At 35.6% G+C, this 12,286-nt stretch overlaps 1 protein-coding gene across 16 annotated transcripts in view; it reads left to right on the forward strand.

Moving 5' to 3' along the window:
- Positions 1-12,286, forward strand: part of ANKRD28 (ankyrin repeat domain 28) — a 151,818-nt gene that overhangs the window by 97,632 nt on the left and 41,900 nt on the right. For all 16 annotated transcript variants that reach the window (XM_039837068.1, XM_039837071.1, XM_039837077.1 and 13 more), the window contains 3 exons: positions 660-747; positions 4,332-4,474; positions 7,172-7,384. In XM_039837068.1, the coding sequence (XP_039693002.1) occupies positions 660-747; positions 4,332-4,474; positions 7,172-7,384 (444 nt within the window). The remainder of the gene's footprint in view (positions 1-659; positions 748-4,331; positions 4,475-7,171; positions 7,385-12,286) is intronic.

A 12,286-nucleotide genomic window follows, 5' to 3' on the forward strand; every position in this document is an offset into this window, starting at 1 on the left:
ACACATTCCCAAGATTCCATGGCTGAGAGCTAGTGGCTGCAGTGTTTATTTCCACTGTTCTTCTCTGCCTTTGAAACAAAGAATTCTTGCCTCCACTGTAGTTAAGATTACTGAATGCATCCCTTTTGGAAATCTGGAATACCTTTTCCAATGGGGAAACTATTGCAAATATGGTTAGACGTGATAGAAATATTGTTCTTGGTACATTATGAGGTAAGTAGACTGTGCATTGACCTTCAGGTCTAATCATATTATGGATACTACACTTGTGTTTGAGTTAAATTTAAGACACTTCTGGGATGAGAGTACACTTTGTATTTTAATATTACTTTGGGTTATAAAAGGGAATAAAACCCGTTTTTAAATATTTCACCTTTAGACTTTCCAGAATTGTGCTTAGCTGTTCGTAAAATACCAGGACATAAAGTGGCATCTTTAAAAGGTATGATGCCTGACTTTAGTAACACCCGCTGTGAACCCTTTTTCATATTTCGTTCTTATTAATATGTTAAAAAGGTTTTTAATATTTAGTATATAGCTCCTTTCTGTAAATGCAGAAATTCAGTGCCAAATAGATCGAGATGAGTATTCAACACCAGGGATATTTATGAACAGTTGTACTTCTGAATTTTGTGAAATGGTGTTTATTATAATTCCAGATGGTCAAACTACTCTTGTCTAGAGGTGCCAATATTAATGCTTTTGACAAGAAAGACAGACGTGCTATCCATTGGGCAGCTTATATGGGTATGTACTTTTAAAATTTATTTATTTACATTATGTATTCAGGAAAAGTTGTACATTTTAGTTCTTGCATTTGATGTCACATCTGTCTTTTAGGACTGTGAGAAGTTATACCATATCTGAGTTTGCTGCCCAAGTAGAACAAGCTTGGTAGTGGGGAAGGTTTGCCAGAACAGGTGGGCATTGGGTGTAGTTCTCCTAAAAATTGTTTGAGATTCTGTTTACCTTTAAAGGAAGATGCAAGCCTGGGATACGTAATTTAGATTAGAGTTTCCGAAAAGCCCATTCTCATACCGATTCTTGTTTTTATGGGACTATTATGGTAGAAGTTATGAAGAAACATTAGAAAGCCTATTATTTTAGACCAAGCTCTGGGATAAATAAGTATCATCATGTTTGAGTTCTACAACAGTAATTTCATAGAAAGAAACTGAGGCTTACAGTATACGCTTTTCTGCTGTAACATGATATATGCGTTCTTGGGAAAATCTTAGGATCTCCAAAATTGCATTCAAAAGCTTAACAGAGCTCATGAGAAAATGGTCCTGGGGCAGACCGCCCAAATCCTGTGCAACTCTGTGATGAAAGCACTAACAAAAACATTAATTGGTTCTTGAGGTAATTTAGACAGCTTGGCAGGAAGCAGATCAGCTTACCTCAGAATATTTCAAAATGGACAAAAGAGCAGAGTAGAAATGCTGTTCTGTGGGTGCTAAGATCATGCAGGCAGTAGATCTCCAAGCTTGGAGAAAGACAACCTGCCACAAACCTTGCAAGTTCTGCAAGGCTAGGGCTGTATGTATGTCTGGGAGGAAGCCATTGACATAGGCATTCATTTTTGAAGTTTCTTAAAATAGAACTGAAAGAACTTCTCCCACTGCAGCCATGGAGCTCAGGGCTTTTTTTCTCCTTCTGCCGGAGGATATCATTCTGCTTTCCCTGTTCTGGCTCCTCTGGCTTAGGAAGAATCACAGAAGGACTGACATATCTTCTCTATAATACTTGTATCATTCCTTGATTTACCCACTCACACTGCCTGATGACAAAGACATCTAGCTAGCCACCTTTCTTAAATAGGAATAACTTGTCGTCACCACTCCCTGCTCTTGGTTTTGTCTTTTCCTATATCTCACTTAAAAATAAAACATTAAAGGAAGATTTGACGGAAGGTTATTAATTTTAAATACTATATAAAATTGTAAAATAGGAAAATGTAAGAAAACAACCAGTTATCAATAACCTTAAGGTCCAGGAAAATCCTTTGCATATAGTATAAATAACCAAAAACAGTTGAATCCATCTTGAATTGCAAGTCTGACCTTTAGTGTGAGTGTAAAGGAAGATCAAAAATGAAGGATTATATCCTCGTCAGCTGGCCCTTATTTTGAAAGCCAAAAGCTAAAAATCTGGGCTCTTGATGTTTCTTTCACACCAAAGGTTTGTGCTTCTAGTTAGGTCATGGGCAATATTCTTCTGTTAATTAAAGATAAAATCCAGAAGCATGTCTCCTGTGGCATCCTAAAGTCCCCTCCTCAAGCCTCTAGATTTTCCATATTTTATGTGTTAGGAACTTCTCTGAATATTCTGGTGTAGTTTATTCTTCAAGAAAGCTTAGGAACAGCTTGTTTTGATTTGAAACTATATATACACCTTATATTAAAGGTGTATATATGTGTGATTTGAAACTATATATACACCTTATATTAAAGAGTTTACACATTAAGTAGAGTGCATCAGTCCTTTCCTCCAAAGAATTAAACTTGACTAAACAGCTGTTTTTATGAAATTGAAGTCCAGGGAATTTTATGAGATATCTCTAATGGAGCTCCCAGGCTAACTGGGTGTATCTCATGGGCCCTTGGATGGCTTTGTTTTCTTTGATACACTTAAGTGTCACTTTTCAAGTCAGTTGTGGATTGAATTCTCCTTTCCCTGTCTCTTCTTTCCTCTAAGCATGGAAAAAGAGGAATATTGACACATAGCTTTTAAAACTGTTCAGCTGTCCTAGGCATTCAGGATTAAAGAAAGTTAAACATATGAAAGTAGGGAGCTCTTGGCTTATCTAATAGAGAAGCCTGAAGTCCAGGTCATTGTCACCTCTAGGTTATATTCAGAGAATCTGTCAATATTAGTGTAAGAAACATTAGGATTATATATAGTCATCTTATAATTTATTTCTTACTAGCTTTCTTATTTGGCTTGGCCTTCTGTCCCATGGTTGAGGCTTTCCTCACTTTTCTCTTAGGCTCTACCTCTTATCCTTGTGCTATTATTGAATTCTCTGTCAGTGTTCCCCAGTCCCCACCTCTGTCTCTAAATAAATCGATCATTTGCCACTCTTTACCCCCATTTTTGCTTCTACCATGAACCTTCATTTAAGATACCTTTTACACATTCATCTTTTTATTGTTTTCAGTACTTTTAGCAATATCCAGCCAAATTCTACCTCAAATCACTTTACCATGATGACTTTAACAAAGAAGGTACTGAATAAGTATTAATTACCTTGATTAGCAACTCAGTACATTATTTCTTATGCTTCTCCGTTCATTTTTTTCATCAATGCATTTGAAAGATTGGAAAGAGACATCCAAGCAGAACATTCTGTACAACAAAGGAATCCCATGAACAGAGGCACAGAGGTGGGAAGGAAAATGGGAGGAAAAGAAAGCACCGTATGATCTAATGTGATAAAAAGCGAGGAGCTATATAAAAGGAGAATTAGTAGTTCTGCCATCTTCCAGATACATGTTCTTGTTTCTGGCTTCCATGTGTGGTTGGGTAGGGCTGAGACTAGTTTTGACCAGTGAACTGAAAGCAGCATCACCTCTGGGCCAGAGCATTTGATTACTGATGTGAGACTCTGCAGTCTATTCCCCCTTCTGTCACAGTGACCAGCCACATTCAACATGGTGTCAGCTGCATAAACCTGAGTCCTTGAATGACTGAGCAGAGACCTGTTGCCAAGCTATTACAGTGTTAATGAGAAATAAAACAATAATTATTTAAGCCACTGAGATTGGGGAGTTGATTATTAACCACAGCATATATAATCTAGCCTATTCTGATTGATACAAGGTGAATAATAAACCAAGTTTGTTAAGGACATCTGGTGGAAATACTAGAGGAAAAGAGATTTTTAGCTCCATGTTCTAAAGACCTAAACATTTTCAAGTAACAAGCCTAAGTCACTCCCACATTTCCAAGTAGAAGATTACACTAAGGCAGAGAAACATAAACTAATGTTTTATATTAGACATATAAAGCTAACTTCAGATCTTGAAAATGTATTAAAACAACCTCGAAAACAATAAGATCTAGGAAAAAGGAGGGTTATGGATTGCAGGGTTATCACTGGATAAAATTATCAAATGTATATTTTCAATTATTACTTCTATCGACATTGATCAAAATTATTCCGAATTCTTTTTTTTCTTCTTCCATCCTCTCTCTGGTTATAACATGATTTCTTGGTAACTTGTCATGCATTATCTAGTTAATAGGCATTTTTAAAGATGTTTAGGATTATATTTCATATTTATCATGTCCTCATCTGTTCATTTTTTTCTTCATAAACACATTTTCAGGTCACATTGAAGTAGTGAAATTACTTGTGGCACATGGAGCTGAAGTAACATGCAAGGATAAGAAGTCTTATACACCTCTTCATGCTGCAGCCTCTAGTGGAATGATCAGCGTAGTCAAGTACCTTCTAGATCTTGGAGTTGATGTAGGTATATGGACTGAGCAGTATAAAAGAATGGAGCATTTTATATGTTCTAATTTCATCGTTGGCAGAAGTTATTTCAAATTTAAAAGATTATTTCACACAATAATGTTTTTGTCTTTTAAGCAGATATTTATAATGCACCGATATTTGTTCAAGACATGTAATTAGTCAAAGTATATTAAGAGGAAAAATACATTTCAAATGATTGATTGACAGAAGTTTTTCTTCTGCATCATATTACAGGCCCTACAGCTCCATTTCAGCTATGGAAACCAACATATCAGACACACTTGGATTATATTTCCTAAGTGGCTAGGTTATTATTAATCTTATTTGCCCAGTTAGTCTAATATTCCCTTTAAATGACTATAGCAGTTCACATTACAGGATATTGGCAAGAGCTAGGCAGAGAAACTAGAGGTTCTTGCCCATCAACTGTAAGTGTTCCTTAGTATATAAGGAACACCTTAAGGAATGGTTGCTGCTTTATCTGAATATATTTGGTTCCTGAACTGAGATAGCTAAAGATACCTGTAGCTTTCACAGGCCATCCTTTAAGCACAGGTACTTTACACCTACTTTTATTATATTTACTCTTATTTTATGTACAGTTGTGACAAAATTTGGTTTAAAACACAATAAAAGCAGCATATTAGAAGGAGAAAGGGTAAGGCTCTGCTAGATGCAGTTTAGATCAGCTACAAAAAAAAGAGAGAGAAAGGTAGGTGGTGGTCTGGTTGGACAAAGAACATGTGGCAGAACTATAGGGTTGAATAGACTTTTAATTTAAAGACTGTGTGAAGACTTTGCCTAAAGCAACCAAGTAGTTATTAAAAGTCTAGGGATCTCAAGAAATTGGAAAAATGTAAACACATTGTCAGGTATGATCTCTGATAGTACAAATGGATAAGTTTTATTTCAGCTCAACAGTTTCTGTAGCTCTATTTCAACACAATAACATAATGCTTTTAAAAGCCACTCACCTAGATAAATGAGAGAGCCTTATTTCTGATCACCGTTTCAGGTCCATTCTGGTGCGGTTTTTTAAACTGTATTGACAGTACAATAACGTTTGTAAACCTGGTGACAGAGTATTCTTTGAAATAAGTGGTCAGACTCAGAGCCATTTAGTGACATGTGGTCTCCAGTTGGGTGATTTATTAGTTTCCCAGGGCTGCCATCACAAATTACCTTAAAGTGAATGACTTAAAACAAATTTAATCTCTCAAAGTTCTGGATGCTCTGAGGGAGAATCTATTCCATGTCTCCTACCTTTGATGATAAAATCAAGGTACTCTGACTAAAGTTGATACTTTTTCACTTCCGCCAATTTCTGTTAACTAAAGATTTGAGAAAATGTTAAGTAAAGTTGTGGTAAGTTGGGGACAACTATAAGGTTAGAGGGCACAGCCTCCAAGACTACCTATTACTTGACCAACTGCAAGTTTGAAGGGTTTCCCAAAACTACCTTCAGGTTTTATAATTCACTAGAATCAAACAAAAAACTCACTAAAAGCTATTATATTTACAGTTATGGTTTATTACACAGAAAAGATACAAATTAAGATTAGCCAAAGGAAAAGACACTTAGAGCAGAGTCCAGGAGTATTCTAAACAGAAAGCATTCCATTGGCCTCTCCCTGTAGAATTAGGACTCCTTACCCTCCCAGCATCAATGTGTGACAATACGCCCATGGTATTGCCAACCAGGAAGACTCACCTGAGCTTTGTTTTCAGAGTTTTTAATGAAGCTTCATTACATAAGCATGATTGATTGATCAGTTGCCCACATGATTGATTTTGATCTCCAAGTCAATTGATACCAAGAGACCCAAAGTTACCACCCTAAATCACATAGTTGGTTTATGTGGTATGGTCAGCCCTTATCCTAAGACAGTCAGCTATGGCTAATCCTACTCCAAGATCTAGTATAACCAGTTCCCTCCTAAAATAAGGACACTCCTATCAGGTATACCATAGATTACCTCCCAAAAGGCAAGGTCACAGGCCAAACATCTCTTTAGGCAAAGATCCAATTCTTTACCACACAAAAGTCATGTAGACTTTTGCCATTTTATTAGATCTAGAAAAACTTGAGCTGCATGAATTATTTCTCAATATTGAGCGTATTCTTTTGAGCACATTCATTTTGGTAAAATGTCAACATGTAAGGCTGGAAAATATCTAGAGCCCAAGTTTAATGCACAAATGAATTGAATAAATAGAAAAAGATGCTACTCTTTTTTAAAATCCTGATCTCCATTACTAATTTTGTCACTGTAAGTGAAAAGGCTGAAAATATGCATGTTTTTCAAAAAATGTCAGAATTTTCCATTTGTGTTCATTTTTCATGATTCTTAGAGTTAATTCTATAATTGTCCCTTACCTAGGAGGCTTTTGGAAATACGTTATTTTAGCATTTATTGTCCTAAAATATCTCTCTTGGAATCACTCAGTTTTGTCATGAAGTAGATGTTGTACAAGGGAATTATATCTGAATGTACAAAATCCATTTGATACCAAAAGCCGTTTTTAATGTTCAGTGTTTTAAAAGAACTTTAGAATTATAAGCCTATCTATGTACTTATTTCTGTCTCTCACTTTAATAATTTGATCATAATCACAATGTTGCTAAAATAGCTCACCACAATGATAATTAGCAAAACTACATTAACACTGACATTTTTCTCCCAATAGATGAATGAACCAAATGCCTATGGAAATACACCTCTTCATGTAGCCTGCTATAATGGACAAGATGTTGTAGTGAATGAACTTATAGACTGTGGTGCTAATGTAAATCAAAAGAATGAAAAAGGATTTACTCCTTTGCACTTTGCTGCTGCATCAACACATGGAGCATTGTGTTTAGAGCTTCTAGTAGGCAATGGGGCCGATGTCAATATGAAGGTATGAAATAAAATCAGAATCCATATGTAGTATTAGAAGCTTACTGTTTAAGACAATATCAGTAACAAATATTATGCAACAAAAAGGAACAGATTACTGATACAGGAACACAGATCAATCTTTAAAATATGTTGAATGAAGCCTTATGCAAGAATATATTCACTATTTCCATTTATATAAGGTTCTAGAACAGATGAAATTCTGTTTATATGGGGTTCCAGAGTCTATATTTGGGGGGAAAAACATCTGTTGCCTCTGGGAGAAGGAATTGCTGAAAAGGGGAGCATAGGGCAACTTTCCGGGATGATGGTAATGGTCTGTATTTTTGACAGACTTTGTGTTATATATATAAACATTTGTCAGAACTAATGAAATTGTTATATTTAGGATGTGTACACTTCATTGCGTGTATATTTTCCCTTAGAAGGTAACAAACCAAACCAATGAAGAACCCTAGTTAATGATACGTATACCAAAGAGTTCAGAGGTAATCCATAGTGATGGGGCTGCAGCCAACTTTGGAAAGCATCCCATAATTGGATGATGGGTGGATGGGTGGGTGAAGATGCATATATAGTAAAATGTTAGAGTAGAATCTTGGTGGTTTGTGTATGGGTAACTGTAATATTCTTTCATCTTTTCTGCTTTGAAAAATTTCACAGTGTTAGAAAAATTAAAAGACCAATATCAGTGTGTTACATATAAGGAATTTGGGTTTTTCGGTCACAATCGCTTTTTAGGTTTTGATCGTAATCACTTTTAGGAATGAACATTTGAATTTTAGAAATATGTGGAAGTTCTGGAGCCAAAATAAATGTACCTTCACTGTGTAAGTCTGTGAAAAAGCACATGCAACCACAATTTTGAACATCACTACTTTACAATGTGTAATTATTATTTTAGATTTTTCAAGATGCTTTCACTGATTTCTTCTGTATTAATTTATCAGTTCATTCTTTAATCACTTGCCAGACTATATCTTGTGGTATGAAGAAAAGAAAACCACAAACAAAATTGAACCATTTAGTATTAGTAAAAACATTAAAGCTTAAAATGTGGTTTTCAGAGGTTTAATTACATGAGATTTCAGCTCCTTTTTTAGATGGGATGAGCCAATATCTTTCAAACTGGTAGAGAAAGGAGTCCATTTCCTTATCTCTTTAATTTTAGAGAAGGCCTTAATGATATCACTGATCCACTCTGACAGCTGTAGCAGCAGCAAGCCCATCTATAATTAGGTCATTTTTGTATATTACCCACTCCCAGCTAAAGGACAAAATTTATACATATCATACCTAAGGAAAGAAAGGGCATAAGGTATCTCATAAAGAAATCCACCCCTATTATGCTTACAAGTAAAATGTCTCTCTTCCCCTCTATGCTTTATAGAAATATAATAGACAATTAGTTGCTCATATTTACACTGTACGATTCAATGAGGTTTTTTAAAATTATATTTAGCATATAATAATATACCAGTTTCAGTTGTATAACATAGTGATTAGACCTCAAGTAATGACCCAACTAAATCTTGTACCCCTCTTGCCCCCTACATATTTATTACAACATTGTTGACTATTTTCCTTATGCAACACTTTATATCTCCATGTCTGTTTTGTAACTATCCATTTGTACTTCTTAATCCCTTCGCCATTTTTCACCATCCCCTCCAACCATCCTCCCATCTAGTAGCCTTCAAAATATTCTCTATGAGCTTGTTTCCATTTTTGTTGTAATTGTTTATTTTGTTCTTTAGATTCTGCATGTACGTGATATCACATGGTATTTGTCTTTATCTGATTTACTTCATTTAGTGCAATACCCTCTAGGTCCATCAAAGCAATATCTTTTTCCATCCCCTTTTAGTCTGTATGTCTTTTAATCTGAAATGAGTCTCTCGTAGGCAGCATATGTAGGGGTCTTATTTCCTTATCCATTCAGCCACCCTATTTTTTGGTTGGAGCACTTCATTCTTTTCCATTTGAGGTAGTCGTTGATAGATACGTAGTTATTACCATTTTTATTCATGATTCGAATACATGTGTTTTCTTAAAGAACTCCCTCCAACATTTTCTGTAATAGTGGCTTGGTGATGATAAATTCCTTTAGCTTATTTTTGTCTGAGAAGCTCTTTCTCTGTCGTTCAACTCTAAATGATAGCTTTGCTGGGTAGAGTATTCTTGGTAGTAGATCCTGGATTTTCATCAGTTTAAATATTTTGTGCCAAGCCCTTCTGTCCTGCAGAGTTTCTGTTGAGAAATCAGCTACCAGTCTTATGAGTACTCCCTTACAGTTAACTGCTTTTCTCTTACTGCTTTTAAGATTCTCTTGTTGTATTTAACCTTTGGCATTTTAATTATGATGTGTCTTGGTGTGGGCCTCTTTGGTTTCCTCTTTCTTTGGACTCTCTGAGCTTCCTGGTGTTGTACATCTATACCAGGTTAAAGGAAATTTTCCATGGTTATTTCTTCAAATAGTTTTTCCACTTCTTGTTCTTCTTCTCCTCCTTCAGGTACCCCTAGTATACAGATGTTTTTACATTTAATCTTGTCCTAAAGACTCCTTAAATTATTATTATATCCTGAGCTGCTTTTTCTTGCTGTTCTGATTGAGTGTCCTTGGCTTCCCTGTCCTTTATATCAGTGATTTGATCCTATTCTTTTTCCACTCTGTTAAATTCCCTCTGATAAACTCTTCATCTCAGATAATGTGTTCTTCATTTCTAACTGGTTCCCTTTTATAATTTTCATTTCCATTTTTATGTTTTTTATCTTTTTGTTAAAGTTCTCACTGAGTTCATCTCTTCCACAAAGTTCACTGAGCATCTTTATAACCAGTGTTTTGAACTCTGCATCTTTAGGATTGCTTGGCTCCATTATTTTGAGATCTCTGTTCTGTTCTTTTATACGGTTTCTGCTTCTTTGTCTTCCCATTTGGCTGCCTTTCTGTGTCTGTTTCTATGTACTAAGCAAAGCTCATAAGTCTCCCAGTCTTTTAGCATGGCTTTGTGTAGTAGGTGTCCAGAAGCACAGTCATGAGAGGGGCTCAGCTGCAGGCCAAGTTTAGCCCTAGCCTGCGCCCCTCTGGGGACACCTGTTAAGATTCAGCAAGCAATCTAAAGATGCTGTACTTATAATTACCTCAAGAAACCACACTAGAAACCAAGGTCAACTGCCATCAGTGTGGGTCTTGGAGCTTGCTCTGCAAGTTGCACAGGACTTTCTAAGGACACAACTGGATGTGGCTTGCGTGGGGCCATGAGTTGGGGGAGGCGGAGTTTCAGGGAATCCTCTGGGTGGAGTGACCTCTGTTATCCAGTTTCATGATGTCTCAGCTATGGCAGCACCAAGGCCCCACACTGGGAGTAGGGGAGGGCTCAACAGAGGAACAATGGATATCTCCAGCACTTCTGCCTGGGAGAGAGACTTGGCTCCTCGGCCCTCACTCCAACAACTCAGCCTAGTAGGGCTTGTTCATCTAGACCCCAGGTGACTCTGCTTGCTGTTTTCTCCATGTTTCCATCACAACTTTGATGTGGTCGTAAGAGCAGATGAACGAAGCCTTTATCACCTATGCCATTTTTTCTGAGAGAGCCTAAAATGTCTCATTTAAGTATATTTAAAGCTTTCTGTTCTCAAATTACCTAACTTTTTTAATAGTTGAAATAATTACTAAAAAGTTATTGATAATATTTGAATTGCTTATTTTAATATTAAGAATTCCTGCTTTTTGTATAATCAAGGCCCAGAAAAATATCGAAACTCTTGTGGAAGTGGGAGAATGTGTTACTTGTTTCCTCAAAGGCCTGCTACTATTTCTTAATGAAGATTAGGCTATTTCAAAAATAGAATTTTGAAATAATCTTAACATTCCTCAAAATAAAAGATCACAACTAAATATTTTTAGTCTCTATGAGACCTGTTTATGATGAAATGACTAGCGAAGATCATCTGTATGTGTTAAATATTCAGTATCATAGAATAAGGGAGGCTTACCTATATTAACTATTACACATTTTTTAGTTTATATGAGTTATCCTTAAAAGGTAAAAATTAGACTTTTTATGCAGTGCCATTTAGACATGAATATTTAATATAATTAGATGATAATGAATCCTGTGATTCCTATGTCAGTGCTTACATATCTGACTCATGTACCTGTGATTTATTTTTAATTCTATATTTTCTTTTTAAATGTAGGAATAAGAATTAGTCCTACAAGAGGATCACTTAATAATGCTCAGACCATGGTCTTATTCGAAGTTACCTCCTTAATGATTTAGAAAATTCATTGATGGATTTTACACATAACAAGGGAATTTTTTAACAAAGCAATTAATATATATATTGGTTAAGTAGATTTGAAGGCAACAGCCTATGATGTTGATTTTAAAACAGATTTCACAAAAAGTTGCCTTAATCTTGCCTAAGGATGTGTGACATCCAGTTTATATGCAGTTGTCCAATTATCTTGTTGCCATTTTCCATTGGAACACGTTGCCCGTGTGGTTAATGATTTCTAAGGTGCCTTCCAGCTCTGAAATTATACAAAAGTTGTTGATAGCAGTGAGTTTTCAATAAGAATGTACAGTAAGTCCTCGCTTAATGTTGTTAATAGGTTCTGCGATTTTAAGTGAAATGACATAATGTAATGAAACTAGTTTTACTGTAGGCTAATTGATATAAGCAAAAGTTCTGTGGCATCTCATCAATATTATGATAAAACAGCGTTATTTGAGGGCCTGCTATATATTCGATAGGACTATATAGGAAACACAGGTATTAGGAATGAAGATATATTCTTGAAGATATATTCTTGAATATATCTTCATTCCTAATACCTGTGTTTCCCATATTTGTCAAATCAGTTCTTATCAAATTGTTCCTTAACTAAGGAGCTAAG

This window comes from Pteropus medius, unplaced genomic scaffold, assembly GCF_902729225.1.
Source record: "Pteropus medius unplaced genomic scaffold, Ma_sr-lr_union100, whole genome shotgun sequence".
NCBI classification, from domain to species: Eukaryota; Metazoa; Chordata; class Mammalia; order Chiroptera; family Pteropodidae; genus Pteropus; species Pteropus medius.